The 17,927-nt window shown below is 42.7% G+C and overlaps 2 protein-coding genes across 3 annotated transcripts in view; one reads left to right on the top strand and one right to left on the bottom strand.

The window, feature by feature from the left end:
* POLR1A (RNA polymerase I subunit A) overlaps positions 1-14,686 on the bottom strand; it is a 29,926-nt gene extending 15,240 nt beyond the window's left edge. For both annotated transcript variants that reach the window (XM_042812374.1, XM_042812375.1), the window contains exons 1-20: positions 14,543-14,686; positions 13,860-14,064; positions 13,434-13,583; positions 13,238-13,345; positions 12,905-12,990; positions 12,714-12,823; positions 11,661-11,747; positions 10,984-11,086; positions 10,508-10,670; positions 8,319-8,492; positions 7,988-8,110; positions 7,015-7,242; positions 4,333-4,587; positions 3,745-3,936; positions 3,272-3,415; positions 2,379-2,562; positions 1,675-1,757; positions 1,389-1,547; positions 983-1,081; positions 374-526 (exon numbers count right to left, since the gene is read on the bottom strand). In XM_042812374.1, coding sequence (XP_042668308.1) covers positions 374-526; positions 983-1,081; positions 1,389-1,547; positions 1,675-1,757; positions 2,379-2,562; positions 3,272-3,415; positions 3,745-3,936; positions 4,333-4,587; positions 7,015-7,242; positions 7,988-8,110; positions 8,319-8,492; positions 10,508-10,670; positions 10,984-11,086; positions 11,661-11,747; positions 12,714-12,823; positions 12,905-12,990; positions 13,238-13,345; positions 13,434-13,583; positions 13,860-14,064; positions 14,543-14,619 — 2,883 coding nt within the window. In that variant the 5' untranslated portion in view covers positions 14,620-14,686. The remainder of the gene's footprint in view (positions 1-373; positions 527-982; positions 1,082-1,388; positions 1,548-1,674; positions 1,758-2,378; positions 2,563-3,271; positions 3,416-3,744; positions 3,937-4,332; positions 4,588-7,014; positions 7,243-7,987; positions 8,111-8,318; positions 8,493-10,507; positions 10,671-10,983; positions 11,087-11,660; positions 11,748-12,713; positions 12,824-12,904; positions 12,991-13,237; positions 13,346-13,433; positions 13,584-13,859; positions 14,065-14,542) is intronic.
* A 124-nt stretch (positions 14,687-14,810) lies between these two features.
* PTCD3 (pentatricopeptide repeat domain 3) overlaps positions 14,811-17,927 on the top strand; it is a 22,578-nt gene continuing 19,461 nt past the window's right edge. Inside the window, exons 1-5 of the mRNA XM_042811688.1 lie at positions 14,811-14,890; positions 15,613-15,662; positions 16,232-16,271; positions 16,823-16,868; positions 17,832-17,900. Of these exons, the coding sequence (XP_042667622.1) occupies positions 14,823-14,890; positions 15,613-15,662; positions 16,232-16,271; positions 16,823-16,868; positions 17,832-17,900 (273 nt within the window). The 5' untranslated portion in view covers positions 14,811-14,822. The remainder of the gene's footprint in view (positions 14,891-15,612; positions 15,663-16,231; positions 16,272-16,822; positions 16,869-17,831; positions 17,901-17,927) is intronic.

Here is a 17,927-nt window from a genome sequence, read left to right as displayed (position 1 = left end):
TAAGTTCCAGCATAAGCATGTAATGCTATAATGGTACGATAATAGCAGGGTGGCAAAGTCTTCGGCTATAGCAAACGAGAACAAGTCCAATTGCAGCAGCACAGACACAGAAATGGAGAAGAGCTGCTTACCTTTGGAAGACTTCAGGTAGGCAGGGATCTCCAACAAGAGATGCCCTCACCTCCACTGCCAACCCTTAAATGGGGTCTGGGAAGGGATGGATCCTGGCTCCATCCTTTACAGTCACTCAGGTGTTTTGCTTGCACCTGAGCTCCCCTGGGTTGGCCCTGCCTTCCCATCAGGTGCTCAGTCACTGTTTCAGGCCATGGCTTATAGCACTTCCACTACAAAGCAGAAGGCATATTAAACTTACAGAAGGTTTGATCCCAGTGAGAAATCTGCCAGTCACAAATCCTCCTGAGCTAGGGGAAAAATCGTAAGGTTGGAAACACGGCAGAGATTTGCCAGATGCCATCAGCGGGGGCCTTCGACCTTCCAACTCGATCTGGCCCAGCAAACAAGAAATCTACATTTGAACAGGAAGGAAAAAAGGAAACATCATTTTTTCCCCATCAAATTTTACTCTTGTAAGTGAAAGATTTTTTTCCTTGAAAACACCGAAAAGAAAAATGACTCGTGCACTAACTGTTCTTTAATTAAATGCTGAAATGCTCAGTGAAGGTTCTTGCTAACGATGGGCAGCAAAGGCATGTAGATCATATCTGGTCTTTTAAAATAATCTCATCTCAGCATCTTGACTTGAGTCAACACTTCCACTTCCATTCTGTATAAATATTTCAATACAAATATATGTACAATATTTTAGTTTCACATATATTGGTCCCTATATTACTGCCATTCCCAAGCCCACAATAAACATTTGCATTGCTATTAGATAGCCACAGAATAAGTTCCAGTAACATGCATTCTAATACAAATTGTATCAATGCACATAGCTGCTAAGAATTATGATTGTCATTACCTGTACTGTATTTACAGTGGATCCTTTGGCTCCTGATTGTACCATCAATTGCAAATTGTTCTCTGGAAAGCTCCTATGCAGACCAAATGGCATGCAAACCTATAGTTGGGGTGTGGTGAGGGGAAAAAAAAACCTGTTATTAATAAAATAATAAACACAATTAATTTCTGTTGAAAGCAAAGCAACTGCAGACATGCCTGTTTATAATTTTAAAAGCATTTTGAATATGTCATTCAGGAAGGAGAAGGCTGAGGTGTTCTGGGAAGGTGGTATGTGAAGCTTCATGCTGGAGACAGATGGAAAGCTTCAGCCTCCAGAACAGTCTATCACCCTGCATCAACATGAAATTAACTTAAACAGAAAGGCTCTAAACAAAATTAGTATATACAGATGCCTCAATGCCAACCTTGTTAACTTCATTGTTGTAATTGTTTACTTCCTCCTTGAATTTCAGGTCAACCATGTTAAAATCTCTCTGGTCTTTGCAGAGATGGGCATCCTGCCATTTCCCCTGTACATCTTCACATGATGCTGTTTCTGGCAAATTAAGAGCTGCTCTAACAACCTGAAAGTAAAAGACTTTGGTTGTTGTACTTTGGTGTTTTTTTTTTGGTGCCAAGCAAATAGTCACACAGGGCAGAATTTCCAAATTTTTAAATCACTGGGAAAAAAGTTATGTGAAACAGACTTACTTCAATACCACACTGGTTTGATTTTCTGATGATTTTGTGTCTTTTGCGGTCTGCTTCAGGTTTAACCAAGATATCTTCAATCCCTGTTAAAGACAGGCAGACCACAGTGACCAAAAAAGAACTGAGAAAGTATTCACTTCCTGCAGAAGTCACCAGAAATAGTCATGTATGTGTGTAGAACACATCATGGACGAGGAGAGACAAAGAGATGCATTTATGTAGCTTTTAAAGATGTGGCAATAATGAAAGTCAAATATTTACCAAAAGACTTACAGTTAATTGAGATATGCAAGACTTTAAGAACCCCTCAAGGTCCTCCTATTTCACTCATCAGTTTTTATGGTTTGTATGCAACCACAGAAGTAAAAAATAGCATACAGGCTCATCGGAGACTGTATCTAATCAAAGCTTATATACAAGACTCAACCCATTTTGATTAGGCAGGACAGACAAGAGAATTTAAAGGACATGCTCAAGGTTATACTTTATTCTTAAAAGGCCAGCTACATTAAAATAAGGAGAGGGGAGGAAAAAAAAAAAAAAAAGAAAAAGAAAAAAAGGTTGCCAGACAGTGATCCTACTCAAAGACAATGTCTCATGAGACTATTTACAGAACTCCTGGCATGCATTCTGCCCAACAATGTTTGCTTTACACCTCACGAGGTTCTGCAGTGCAGTAGTGGATAAGTCCTTGTGATACTCACCCATTGTAAACCCCCTGTAGAGCTGCAGAAAAGCAGTAAAGAGGCGTCCCAGGCACGTCAGCACTTTTCCACTGGTTTCACCCCCATAAATTTCATAGCAGCAGTGGACTAGGCCATAGGCAGAGCTGCCAAAATGAGCTTTGTCCAGCACACCACAAAGTAATTCCCCACCTCTAATAATAACCTGAAAAAGAAAACAGCTATTCAGGAGGAACACCACCACCACCAGCTGGTGAAAGGTTAAATACATTGACCAATGTTACCTACGTATCACAGAATGGCATGGGTTGGAAGGGACCTCAAAGATTACCTAGTTCCAACCCCCCTGTTGTGGCAGAGTTGCTGCCTGCTACATCAAGCACCAGATCAGGCTGCCCAGGGCCCCATCCAGCCCGGCCCTGAACGCTTCTGGGGATGAAGCATCCACTGCATCTCTGGGCAGCTTGTTCCAGTGCCTCACAATCCTCTCAGTGAAAAATTTCCCTTGGCATCTAATCTAAATCTCACTCCTTTTAGTTTAAAAACACTCTCCCTTTTTCAATATCACTACCTACCTGTGTAAAGAGTTTTCCCTTCCATTTATAATCTTCCTTTAAATACTGGAAGGCTGCAGTCCTTACAGCAAAAAGAGAACTTCTAATACCATCTATATTTCTCAACTTGTAAAATAAAACAATGAAGATGTGGTCTAACAAAACGAGATGGAGTCCACATCAGTCAGGATCAGAAGAGTTTCTCTAGACACCCAGACCTACCCTCCAACTTCTACCTTCGGGCAGTAAATATCTTGAAATGTCTGTTGGTAACTTTATCATCCTTCTGCTTTCCCTTCTCATTCCTCCACTCCATACACATTTACATTAAAATGCTTCCCAGCCCAGCCACCAGCATACCTGAGATTCACACATTGAGTCAAGATTTAGACATCTGCTTGCAGGTCCCTTCATCCAGGCTTTCCCACCTATCTTGGCTTTCCCAGTCAAATTCAATGGGACGTAGTTTTCTGGGATAATATTTATTAACAATGTAGAAACAACCTATAAAGCAGCAGAAACAGCAAGAGTTATTTGTTTCCTCTATTTCCTTCTTGGTGTAAAGAATTTGGCAAGAAGGAGAAAAACAATGTTCTATGCATAGAAGCAAATCTTTAAAAGCTTAAAAATCTAATGCTTACAAGACAGAGTATGCTTTTTAAATGAAAAGATAATCTTGGAGATCCAGTAGGAACATTCACCAAGATCTATACGGTGTTGCCTAGACAATAGGATCCAGCTTTTGAGCAGCTCTCAGCAGCACTGGTCTTAATATTAGTGTTCTGCTTACTTTGGAATGACCAACATTCTCTACTCCAATAAATTATGACTACCTGCTTCCCTGTCCATAATCGTTGTGGTTTCATAATGGCAGGAGGAAAGGTTTTAATTCTTCCTTTCTTGTCTGTTAGTCCTCGATAAACAAGCTCCATATATTGTTCTCTTGTGAAAAAGCAGCCCCGGGTTGTCATGCTGACTCCAGAAATCATGTGGTCCTGGATCAACCCAGGAAGTGGTTTGCCATCCTACAGAAATTTGGAAGAAAAAAGATTTGGGGATGAGAAGTCAAGTGTTAGCAGCTCCCAGAGTTAGCGCAGCTGAATAAAAGCACCAAAGTTACTTCTGAAGAGCACTTCACAGTGAAACTCTTCTGGACGTTGAGAGTGACAAAGAATAAGATTGTTTAGATGTGGTGGGTGCTCCTAAACAAGGAGAACAGCAGGGATTGGGGAGACAAGAAGCAAGTAACAGCGCCTGGACAAGAATCTGTTGAGGGATGTGGCACCTTTGGCAACAGAGACAGAAAAGTAACTACGAAGTCAAACAAACCCCACAAAGAACAAGTTTAACCTCGTTTATCCTTAGAGAAAACAACAACATTTTAAACAATGTGATTTCACGTGGGAAGAAGTTTTATTTACCTTTGGAACTAGATACTGTTCATCAGTAAAGGCTAAGGTGTAGGCCTCTGCTCTACCCAGCTCATTCTGTGGGAAATGGGCGTTCATTTCATCACCATCAAAATCAGCATTGTATGCCTTGCAGTTGGCATAGTGGAGCCTCAGCACCTTCTCTCCAGGCAGGATTCTGGCCCGGTGAGCTTGGATGGAGGGTCTATGAAGAGTGGGCTGGCGGTTCAGTAACAGGACATCTCCACTTTTAATATGACGGCAAACCTGCAAGGGGATTTTTGTTACTGTCTCTTAAAATACACGTGCATTCAAAACATCTTCCTTCTAGTATTAGCAGTCCGTGCTGAAGTTTTAAGAGAATGAAACAAGACTACTTGCTCCCAAATCTCTCTGCTCTCCACCTAACCATATACTAAGACTGTGTGTACTCCATTAACACCCACAAACCACAGTGATCAATCCAAGGTAACAGCATTCAAGCCATACCCCATCAACGTCTCCTCTCCCTTGGCAATACAGGGATCAAAGACGATGGAAAAAAAAAAAAAAAAAAAAAAAAAAAAAATCAACCAACTTATATTTTCCCATTTCAAGTCATCCTCCTGATAAAAACAGCCAATGTGAAACTGTGTTTGGGGACTGACAATTCCAAAAGTCACAAAAGTGTGAATTCGTAACTGATGCAATTTTGCAGTCCCTGCTGCAGTAATCTCCCCCAGAATTATTACTCCAGCTCTCAATAATCACACCAACACCTGTGAGACCCCTGCCAATCTCACTGCAACACTCAAGTCTGGGGCCTTATAATAGGGTGGAATTTAAGGAAGATTCAATAACTGTTTGCATGCAAAGAAAATGGAAGGAAAGGACGCCATCCAGAGGGACCTGGACAGGCTGGAGAAGTGGGCCCATGAAAACCTAATGAGGTTCAATACGGCCAAGTGCAGGGTGCTGCAGTTGGGTCAGGGCAATCGAAGATATTTATGCAAACTGGGGGAAGATCTCCTTGAGAGCAGCCCTGTGGAGAAGAATTTGGGTGTCCTGGCAGATCAGAAGCTGGACATGAGCCAGCAGTGTGCACCTGCAGTTCAGAAGGCCAACTGTGTTCTGGGCTGCATTAAAAAAGGGGGGGTCAGCAGGGAGAGGGAGGTAATTGTCCCCCTTTACTCGGCTCTTGTGAGGCCCCATCTGCAGTGCTGTGTCCAGGCCTGGGGCCCACAGTACAGGAAGGACATGGAGCTCTTGGAGCAGGTCCAGAGGAGGGCACTAAGATGGTCAGAGGGCTGGAGCAGCTCTCCTGAGAGGAAAGGTTGAGGGAACTGGGCTTGTTTAGCTTGGAGAAGAGAAGGCTCCAAACAGACCTCATTGTGGCCTTCCAGTACTCGAAGGGAGCTTATAAACAGGAAGGGGAACGGCTGTTTACAAGGGTGGATAGTGATAGGACAAGGGGGAATGGTTTTAAACTGAGACAGGGGAGGTTTAGGTCAGATATTAGGAGGAAGTTTTTCACCCAGAGGCTGATGAGGCACTGGAACAGGTTGCCCAAGGAGGCTGTGGATGCCCCATCCCTGCAGGCATTCAAGGCCAGGCTGGATGTGGCTCTGGGCAGCCTGGTCTGCTGGTTGGTGACCCTGCACATAGCAGGGGGTTGGAACTGGATGAGCATTGTGGTCCTTTTCAACCCAGGCCATTCTATGAAACTGTTAGATTGACTTGAGCTTGTTCTTTGTTTGGAAATGTCCACAGAGTTCAGAACTGGACCCCAAACTTAAATGCCTGAGCCTGTGTTTGGAAACCCTACAGAAAACTCCTTCATTACATATTTACCACATGCAGGATTCTGTGTAGCCCTGAAGGATTACTCTCAGCCCCAAAAACATACACCAAAATAAAATCCCTTCACAAAACCTACTAAAAAAAAAGAAAAGCTTATCTTTAGCACAGCAATTCACAGGTGCTTTTCTGCCACAGCAGACAAATGTGAGAACCACAGTTTCAAATGTCACCCAAATTAAAAACAAATAAAGCAGAGTTTTCTTTGGCAAATGTTTGGGAGCTGAAGCCCTCTTCACAAACCACTGTACTGGTCAACAGTATATCTACTCTTCATACACTCCCACTTCACGTGATACCAAAAGCAGCTCCTTTCACCATGCTTGATCTTGGACGTGCAGCTCTGTCAGTGGGCAACCCATCAGGAAAGACAGGTCGTACAAACTGCTTGTGTCACATCTACTCTGTTAGTATACTGAATTTCAGCCACCTGAGCTACTATCACAAAACTGCTCCAAGCGAAGTATTTTAATATTTCAAAAGGAGATTAAAAAACCCACTGACTTTAGCTGAAGACAGGGAGGCAGAGGAATGCAAAAATAATGAAATAAAGCCCTTCATGCTACTAAGACTGCCCAAAAACTGTAAGAGAGCTGTAAGAGTGACTGTTCAACATCTTGGCAAGATGAATGCCACACACTGCACATTAAGAGACACTGAGGATGAAAATATAGCTCCTAAAACTTCAAACAGCTTTTCCTCTCACATAGCACCTTAACCTTTCCCAAGCCACATGCTATAAGACAAGAGAACCTTGCCCAGGCAGCCTTTGTGAGCAGGCCTGAGAATCACTAGCAAGAACAAAAAATCCAACCATAAGGTGAAGGGTTCTGATAAGTAAGTCTTTGTTGTACTCACAATCTTCAGTCCTGACTGGGGTGCACCTGAAGAAGGCGTGAGGAGCTGCTTGGCTATGGCTTCTCTCTGGGTCAAGCTGCTTGCACTCAGCACTGTACGAGACCCATCTTCATTAATGACCATGGAAGCCCCAGGGTGAACCTTTGGGCCATTTATGACAGCCTGCCTCAGTTCTTTGACATTCCAGGGAGTGACTGGCTGAGGGTAGGTCAGTTTGGTAGCAAATACCTGGACAGGAAAGAAGAAAGGAGAGAAAAAACTAGTTGTTCAGCTTTTGCTTTAAAAATAATAACAAGCTACTGAGAAAATAGGGCTGCCTGTTAATTCATGAAATGTAAACAGAAATTCTTTCTCAACCTGTTGTCATGCCATATGGATGCATTTCTGCTTTAAAATCTGCAGTCTAAGAGCAGTAAACTATGGCCTTACGATTTTCAGCTGGAGCAGAAGAGAAACACTGAATTAGTAATTAAAAATAACAAAGCACTGTTTTAGATTCTGCAAACAAACTTACAATAAAGGTAAAAACTGCATAACCATCAAGTTCACTGTTCTCATGTAGGCAAGCAGAAAAGACTGTTTATAAGTTCAGGACTGGTTTTATCCCTGAGACTCATTAAGGATGAAGGCTGTAACACACCTATGGGCTTTTCTTTAAGTCAGGCCTGTTACAGGATACACTGTACAAAGATCAACATTGAAACAGGACCTACTTATGAAATGTGTACTAATTCATTAACCAAGGAAGCAAGGGCAGCTCTTCTTTTTCCATCCTCTTTCCTAGGTTTAGTGTTGAGTTTATACTGTAAGAATTTCTTGCTCTTCAATATTCCTTCATTAACATACTGGTAAGGTAGAATAAAGTCAAAGCAAAAATCAGTAAACCTCTCCATTTTAAACTGCTTACTATGCAGCTGAAAGCACTGCTGTACAGTTCAGTATCATAAGGAGGCACTCCTTTATTTCTTCTTACCATGGGAATGCCAATCTCATTGGTACCAATGTACATATCAGGGCAAATGACCGACCGAGCTGCAAAATCCACACGTTTTCCCATCATGTGCTTGCGGAACAGTCCTTCCTTTTTCTCTAATAGCTTTGAAAACAAAAGTTAACAATTAAATGGTGAAAAATAAAAGCGTGCAACATCAGGCAGATTCTCAAGACATTACAGCAATGAGAATCATGAAAACACCAACATACTGAGTGCAAATATTTCATTTATTTCTTATTCCATCCATTTCTCTCCCTTTAGCTGCCAGTGATACGCAAAGATCAGAGTTTAAGACCCCCCTGCTACCCACCTGACGAATACCAGGGTATTTCTCAGTCATTAGTTTGTCCATGTCACTGTCAAACACAATGTTGACGTGGGTCTGAAGACGAATCCAAGCGTTATAAAGTTTGTCTGCAATGGTCTGTCCTGGAATCGTTGCCAGCACAGAACGGTCCAGAGGCTCATCACTCTCCCCTGTCTCCTACAGAAACAGAGAAGACTTGGATTTAACAAACAAATACTTGCTGATTATCACGACATAGCAAGTGCAACTCATCCATAAAATTAATTTAGCACTGTTACTACAGCTAAGTGTTCAGAGAGCTCTGTTGTCACAGTTTAGAAACATAGAGACCTCCAAAGATTGCAGCTATATTCCAGCAGCATTTTAATAACTGATTGCTTGGTAAACAGTCCTCCATCTAAATTAGCTTTTTTACTGGCTAGTCAGTGTGGGCTAAGAACCACCATGCTACTGGAAAGACCAATGTTAAAATAAAAGCACAAATCTGAGAGCTTGCATCACTTTGTTCTCATAGTCCAGAAGAAGTGTGTACAGACTTAAGGGCACATCCCCACCTAGTGGTTACATTTTCAGTAACTGAAACGTACTGAAAACCCTTACACTTCAGGATGTAAACCACGTCCAGCTGAAATTACATCAATATCAAAGAATTCTTAACAACACAATTTATAAACAAATCCAAAACAAGAGCATTCATCACGTTTATGATTTGTTCCTGCTCTGTAGGTTATGTTTGTTGGTTAACCTGCACTATTTTTTACTCCAAATGAGATACAAATTTCTTCCTTTGTAGAGCAGTACATTGCAGTGAGCATATCTGCCAGAAATACAGGATTTCCTCCAGTTGTGCACAGCACCACAGAGACTTCCAGAAAAATATTCTGTTTCGTATCAATGGAAGCAAATAGCTGGAACACTGATGAAACTCAAAAAAAAGTGTATAACCGTAAGACAGAACAAAACCAAGCAAAAGCTTTGTATGTAACCCAGATTAAATCTAGCTTATTTTTCTTCACAGTTATGTTCTCAAAGTGGGGATTTCAAGGGCAAAGGATACATGCCTTAAAACTCCGCACTGACAGCTGCACACTGTACGTCAGTTATTCTTTCAGAAGGGCTCTCATGACTTAAATGGATTGCACAGATATTTAATGCTCTGCAAACTCACAGTCCAACCTACAGTCAGACCCCTCTGTGGAGGAACCCTGTGATTCACAGCCTGAACACAGAAGCTTTCTCCTTGCAAGGCTTCTCAATACTGATACAGAAAAACAGTATGAAGCCATATAGCTTGGATCAGTAATAGTGACACACTTCATTCCTACTATATTATTACATAAGCTAGTTGGAAGCAAGCAAGAATTGTTTCTAATTACTTTTATGGTTAAAAACAACCAAGATTACACTTCATAGAATTCTCTCGGTTGAAAAGGAGCACAAAGATCATCTAGTTTCAACATCCTCCTTCCCCCCCTCAGCCAACCAGCAGACCAGGCTGCCCAGAGCCACATCCAGCCTGGCCTTGAATGCCTCCAGGGATGGGGCATCCACAGCCTCCTTGGACAACCTGTTCCACTGCATCACCACCCTCTGGGTGAAAAACTTCCTCCTAATATCTGACCTAAACCTCCCCTGCCTCAGTTTAAAACCATTCCCCTTGTCCTATCACTATCCATCCTCGTGAACAGCCGCTCCCCCTTCTGTTCATATGCTCCCTTCAAGTACTGGAAGGCCACAATGAAGTCTCCATGTAGCCTTCTCTTCTCCAAGCTAAACAAGTCCAGTTCCCTCAACCTTTCCTCCAGCCCTCTGATCATCTCAGTGGCCCCGCTAGGCCTAGGAGATAAAGTAGCTTTCCTCTCCACCATTTTTCATTCGAGAAGACGTTGAAGATTTACTCTAAACTGTTTCTGCTGTACATATTTCATTTTCCAGTAACAGGAGAGCTGTGTCTCACAGAGTAGTCTAACACAAAACCAGCATTAAGGAAGCATACATAACACGTTTTACCTTTTGCACCAGATAGCTGAGTAGAAAGAGACAAGGAAACATATCTATGGAGAACAGATCTAGCAGCATACATTCCAGCAGTCCAGGCAAAACCTGCTACTGGAACAGTACGAACAGGAGCCTACCATGAACTGCAAGCATACATCAAAAAAGCAGATAATAAGATAACCAGCAACTCTTACCGTTTGAATTTTGTCATCTACAATTTTAATTGGCTGGCATTGTTCTTTTGCCATGAAAACCAAGAGCTTCCTGATCAGGGTGGCATCTTTCATGACAGCCTGCAGGTTCACAGTCTGACCATTTGTAAACATCCGGTCTCCAACACGATTTACAGGACGATACCTACAGCAGATCAAAATCATTTTAGAAAATTAACATTGCCAAAAGAGAATATAACAAGCCTCAAGCATTCTGAGCTAAATCTTCAATGCGTAAAACATAATGCCTAAGAGCTAACAGTGAGCATTTAAAACTTCATTTATTACACTGAGGCAGTCATACAGAAGAAATCCTACTGCACCACACAGCTATAATATCCACATATTCTGGAAGCTGAAATACTAATACCAAAATATGCTTTTGTAAAAACTAGCATGCATCTTCTGACTCCTTAGGACCCTGTGACTTCTTTTGTGCTTGTCTGGGGAATTTTTACCTTGAAGGAGGAACCACAAGCAGATCTAAGAAAAACATATCCGGGCTGAAAGCTGAGTCCTTATGGGGATCCATCCCAGGGAAGAGGTAACGCAGAAAGAAACCTGAAGAGATGAACACACCATTATGCTTTTGTTTGGGAATTCGAACCCCCAGATACACTTGGTCAATCAAGTCAAAAGACTCTGCCCAGTTAAATACCAGAGAGCTTGTTTAAGAGAATACATAGGCAAAAATACTTTACAAAGAATGCTATTGTTCTTTTCGGTCACATCTTTTTTTAGAAATGATTATGAATGGAAATGCAGAGCACAACAAAAGAAAAATGTCAGAAGAGCTGAAAGAAACAGTCCACAGCTACTGGCTGTGACTACAGCATGAAATCCCTCAATTTTTCCTTCCAACTGTATGCACATCCAGTGCATAGGAAATTCAGAACATTCAATCTTCAACCAATAAAACCATGGGGAATGGTAAGCACAGAGCCACACAGACATCATACTCTCCATAAACAACAACCAAGCTTTGAGAAAGGGCAACTTGATAACAGCCGATCAAACTAGGTCACCAAATGCTCTGCCTTCACTAGGAACCAGCCCTTCTTGTCCCTAAAAATCCATCTTTCAACCAAGAGCTCTTAAGGTAAAAGATACAGATTTGAAAAGGAATAAACATTACCTTCATTCTTCCACAGAGCCAAGACGAATTCCTTGGCAGTCATTGGTGTCAGGTATCCTCTCTTCCCTAACTGAGTTTCATCAATAGCTAAAAGGAAAGAAGAAGGGGAGAGGGGTGAGAATAATAAGTTAATTTGAAAGGTGTGTTGTTGTTTTTGGTTTTTTTTGTTTTGTTTTGCTTACAGTGATGTTTCCAGCAAAGGGAAAGATTGAAAATAGTAACCAATGTATTTATTTGGTGTGCTACCTTCTTTAAAGTAGTGTCATTAATTTCATATCCTAAAAGCAATCATGCTAATCTAAGAGTCTTCTCAGTACTGAAAAAGTAAGCTTTTTGTGTGACCACTGGATGACAAAATAAGTAAATGAAACAAAACTCATCTCTAATAGCTGAAGCATGTTTTATTTGATTAACAGCAAACTGTACCACTTCCTTAAATGATCACCTCCACAGACGAGAACAAAAATGAAGAGCCCACCTGTAACTCAAAAAGACACAAGTAGGACTGAAGTATTACTAATGAGGTCAAGATATACAAGAAATACCTTGGTCTTTGCTAACTGACAGGAGGGAAATATTTCTTAATAATACTTCACATGCAAACATTAGAAGTGTCCACAAGAATAAGGCAAGCTATTCTAACCGTGGCAACTCTCTTGACTCTCCAGAACAACTATTTAAATCACTAAGATAACAAAACATGCCACCAGACTGGCAGCTGCTCTAAGGAGTGTAGAGATAGAAAGCCCAAAGTAGTATTTGACAACCTCATGGAGTCACAGCTGTCACTCAAAAGTACTACCACTGGGATATCCACACTTTCCTGCCTTTGTTGAATGCGTCACAGATAGGATGCTAGAGCAGACACCTGGAATTTAATGGAATCTGGGTAATCTCCTACTGCTGAATTTACTGTGTTTTTTCCTTTTGTTTTTCTGATTTTTTATTTTTTAATACAAAAATCAAAAGCTCATATTCATTGTTAGAAATTTGTCCATCTTAAATAAAGGCAAGTAAGTGCAAACATATCTGAGCATAAGGCAAACATCTTACCTACTGGTTCATCCACAACACCTTCCTCTCCTGCCTTATGAAACACTGTAGAAGGATAAGTTACTGTCAGCTTGCTGTTATGCTCTTTCCGCACCAGTGATCTCCTTGATCTTAAAGGAAAAAAGAAAAGAAGAGACTTACACTATTTGACTTCACACCACCCGTTTAATTCCTCACGTAGCTAAACTTACTTGCAGTTTGGGCATTTCTTTGAAGTCATATGTGCTTTCCAGAACTGGGATATCAATTTATTTCTACACTCACAAACATTTTTTACCTGGTGAGAAAAAACAGAAAGCAGAAAAGAAAGCATATTTCATACAAAGCTAATAGTTACTCAAACTTTGGGCCAGGGAGGAAAATATTTTTACACATTTTAGACATTTTGCTCTAAATGTAACACAGGTCAAAATCTCAAGAAGAAATTCTACAGTATGCATAATCAAACACAGACTTCCCTCTGTACATTATTATATTACACAGACAAAATCTGAGGTCCCAAGAGGAGCACTGATTCTACTTACATTTGAACACTGATCACTCAGTTCTTGACTTTGCAATATTTCATCAACATGGCGATTTAATTCTTCTTCAATTTCTAGAGCTGTCGCATCTGCGCTTTGCTCTAAAAACTGAAAGAAATAGAATACAGATAGGTTTGTAATTGCAGCACCATCAACTGGAAAAAAAAAAAAGAACGGAGAAAGACGGACTACTTGCCCTGTTTAAGATGACTTCAAGATCATGCACAGCATGAAGCAACCCATGCTCCAGAACCTTCAGCTGACTTAGCAGCAAATGAACCACAGCTCGAGTACATGTCAGCATGTGACAATTTAAACAAGAACCTCGAATTAGAAGGTATAGTTTCTGGAACAAAAAGAAGGAAAAAAAAGTTATTCTGGTAGATGTATTAGCTTGCATGTGTGTTGTCACTCAAGAGTAATGCTATATAAGTAGTCAAGTATCATCCACAATGACTTAGTTTTCTGGTGTACAAGGACCTGCAGGTACAAATACACAAATATCTCTGCTGTGAGCTTGAACAGGACCTGAATGCCCATTTGGAAACTCTAAGATAAAAGTAGGTAGTTGTTGGACACCATCCCTCGCTTCAGTTGTGAGACAACAATTAAGCATACATACATCAAAAAACAGAGGGTTGTAGACAGTCAGAGGCAGTTCTATATGGCCAAAGTGCCCTGGGCAGTTGCTGAAGTTCTGCATGCACGTTGCACATGCTTCTTTGGAATCAGGAGGCCCCAGAGCCAGGTCGTACAATCCATTAACAGAAGGATTCCCCACATTATCCAAATACTGAGGATTTGTTATGGCTTTTACGCTCAGTTTCCTGAAGTAGAAAGGATAAAAATCAGTGGCAGAAAAAAAAAACAAACAAGAAAAATAGGAAACACATTTTAACGTTACAGCCAGCATTGACACTGAGTGATGAAAACTCCTTTCTGCAAGCATGCTGGGCATGCACGGGCATATCGATAGGGCTGCCTGCACCACGCACAGTAAATACATCTCTTATATATTTAACAACTGCAGGAGGAAGACGTAACGTCACCGGCTGCCCCATGCCATAAAACTATTCCGTCTTCCCCACAGGGAACACAGCACCCCGCACTCAGTGACCACAGGGGGGGAACCATTTGCCACTGCGGCCGGGGCGCAGGCGGACTACACATCCCGGCATGCTGCGCGCCCACAGTCCATTGCCGCGTTTTGCCGCCGCCGCGCAAGGCACGCTGGGAGTTGCGGTCCCTCAGGCCGAGCAGGCAGCCCCCTCGGCCGGAAGGCGGGAGCGCGTCTCGGATCCTCACCTGATCTCCTCGGCGGTGTACAACCCGAAGGAGACCTTGGCGAACCGCCACCACGGCACCACTTTCGGCGGCCTCATGGCGAACGGGCAGGTCTCCCCGAAACAGAGCTCGGAGCCGCCAGGCACCCGAGGGCGGAAGCACGCGGTCCCAGCAGCGGAGGGAGAGGCGGGGCCGGGTGCTACCACGCATCGCCGGGGGGAGGCGGGACGGAGAGCTCGTCCCCCGCCACCGCAGGAGTGGGAGCGCCTTCCTTCCCACAGAGCGCTGCGCGAGGGCCGGCATGGCGGCACGGCGGGTAGGGGTGAGCTCCTGGCATCGAGTGCTGTCGCTGAGCGGGCGGTGCGGCCGGTAAGGCTCCGCCGTTCCTTCAGGGCGAGTAGAGGGGAGCGATGGCAGTGAGGGGATGCGGAGGGGAGTTGAGGCGCGAAAGGGCGCGAAAAGGCGCGCAGGCACTTTGTTGTGCGCGTGTGTGGGCGCGCCGTGCGCATGCGCGATGCGGCCTCGGGGAGACGTGAAGCGGCCCGGCAGAGCGGCCCAGCTGTCTGTAGAGTTCTCTCTTGGGTCTCTCCGCACCACAGGCTTGGACTTGTGGTGTTAAAGTGGCCTAACACCTGCCTAAGCGGCAGACTGGGGTTGATTTAAAGGTGTTCCTCGAGTGAAAGGCTCCCGTGCCTGCTGTGCTGCATGTGGGCAAAGCTTGGCTCGTGTCTGAGGTGATGAGGGCATGGCCTGTATATAAATACCTAGCAGATGGGAGCAGTTGTTACGTCGCTTTAAAGCATGTGGTTGTGTTAACAGCATCTTCTTCAGCATCCAGAAGGGTGTTGAATATCTTCAGTGGAGACACCACAACCTCTCTGGCAGCCTTGTTCCAGTTTTTGCACTGAATTAGCTTCTTTAATTTATGTTCACAATCTGCTTTCTTAGATGCCGCTGTTCATGAAAGCTACCTTAAAGCCAAACTACCCTCAAGTTCAATTGCAAATTTTTGACTTGTCCAGAACTTCATTAATGTAGTTTTGCTCAAATAGTTTGACCTCTATTCATTCATAACTCTGATTGGTTTATAGGTGCTCTTCTACTAACACAGCTCTTGGGAAGACTATTGAAAACTCAGAAGGTACGATGCTGTAATTATGAGTTCTTTCCTTTTCCAGCTTCCACACAGCATAGTCTGTCGTACAAAGGAGATAGCGAGTGCCATCTTTCCCCTTTTTATTTCCTTATCATCTTCATTTTGCAGATATTTCCTTGCTTAATATGTTTGGTCCCCCTCACTCCAGGCAGCTATCCATATCCAATCCACAAGCTGCCCAATTACTGTTTGAAATGGAATAAGGTTTTGATATCCCCAACATCCAATGACAAGGAGTTGTCATTTAGTCTAGAGAATCCAGAGAGGACTGAGAAAATATGGGGCTCAAGCTGTAAGATATGGGATAAGGATGATTATGGAGATGTCTATGAGTAAGTGGATAGGTCTCTCTGAAGTAGAAGACTTAGACTTGTGATCCTGTCTACACACAGCTGCTGCCAGCTTCTTCTGTTACCTGATGTAGTAGTGGTCTATGTCACACTGTGGTTTTGAAGACTTTGATTAAGTACTTTTGACTATATTAGCTTAAATCATTGGTTTTCTTTAGGTTGGGGTTTTCTATTAGTTTCTAATAATGATTTTGTTTCTTGTAGATGCTCAAGAAGAAATAGTGCTCCCACGAAGGAAAACTTGGTGAGTGTGTACTATGGGAAGGACTTAATGTGAAATTGCAGAACAGTACAGCAGAAATTAAATAGCCAAATGATGTCTGCATGCAGGCTCCAAATAAGACCACCTTTACCTGAATGCTTTCAGTAGTCTGTTCCTTGTTTGCCTGAAACATAACCGAAGTCTTAAGGATCCATTGGTAGAAGAGAGGAACTCATATATCCATCTTCACAGCTGGGATACTCTTAAGGGCTTCTGAGAAGAGCATTCAAGGATTTTTTTCTTTGTTCTTTCTGTATGTTCTCTGGTAATGTACAATAAAGACAATGTTCATAGCAGGAGGTTTAAATTCTTTTCTGATTTGTTTTTTTTTCCTCAGTCTTGTCTTTCGTGTGGTTTGAGGACAGACTGTTCTTGCAGTTGAATTTTCCATCCCATTGTGAAAAGATGTTTTTTAAGTGAAGCAAAAACAACTATTTTTTTTAAGAACTGAAAATCTTTACAATCCTGTACTTATGCTGCCTAACATTAAAAATCTGCAACCTGGTATTAATGAAAGCTTCTTTTTCACCTAGGGATAAACTAGCAGTTCTCCAAACATTGGCTTCTACTGTAAAAAGGGTGAGTAGTTCTGTTATGATCACGGATAGTGGTTGGTTTGTGCATCATCTCATACACTGCTTGTCATTCTGAAGGCTTTGACTTCTACTATGGCCAGAAATAGAAGGCAGAATTCACACATCAAGTTTGGTTTTTTTAACAGTTTCACTTTTGCTCAACTCACTTTTGCTCAACTACCAGTGAAGGCTGTGCATTTTGATCAGACTTTTGCTAAAAGCAGGAGGGCTGGAGCACCTCTTCTATGAGGAAAGGTTGAGGGAACTGGGATTGTTTAAGTTGGAGAAGAGAAGGCTCCAGGGAGACCTCATTGTAGCCTTCCAATATTTGAAGGGAGGGTGTAAACAGGAGGGGGTACAACTATTTACCAGAGTGGATAGTGATAGGAACAAGGGGGAATGGTTTTAAACTGAGACAGGAGAGGTTTAGGTCAGATATTAGGAGGAAGTTTTTTACACAAAGGCTGGTGATGCACTGGAACCCAAGGTTGCAGTGATGCACTGGTTGCCCAAGGAGGCTGTGGATGCCCCATCCCTGGAGGCATCCAAGGCCAGGCTGGATGTGGCTCTGGGCAGCCTGGTCTGCTGGTTGGTGACCCTGCACATAGCAGGGGGTTGGAACTGGATGACTGTGGTCCTTTTGAACCCAGGCCATTCTAGGATTCTAAGTTTTGCAAATCATCTCAGGTCTCCTGAGAGTGTTAGAGGTGGTGATCCTACTTTCTTTGCACTCAGTGCTTGCCTTGTTGTAGTAAAGACCATTTTGTGGTTGCTCTGTTAGCCCACATGTATGTGCATAATGCAGATGCTTTTTAAACAGTTTCCAAATAGCTGAACCCATTCTGAGAGTGGAATTCTTGTAGCATGCAGCTGAGGTGGTGGAGCTGTCCGTAATGCCTCCATTCCATGAGGCACTGTGCCTTAGTGCATAACAAAAAGTTTCAGTCCTGGGTTCTCCTTCCTACAGGATCCTACTGCTGCTCATTATATGTTCCAGGATGACCCTTACCTTATGCCAAGAAATTCAGCCACTGCTGTGAGTATTTCCTGTAAAATCCTTGAT

This window comes from Centrocercus urophasianus, unplaced genomic scaffold (assembly GCF_019232065.1).
Source record: "Centrocercus urophasianus isolate 14NV4802_14NV808 unplaced genomic scaffold, USGS_Curo_1.0 seq_13, whole genome shotgun sequence".
NCBI lineage: Eukaryota > Metazoa > Chordata > Aves > Galliformes > Phasianidae > Centrocercus > Centrocercus urophasianus.
The sequence above is the reverse complement of the archived record's forward strand: the minus strand, read 5'-3'. Positions and strand labels throughout refer to the sequence as shown.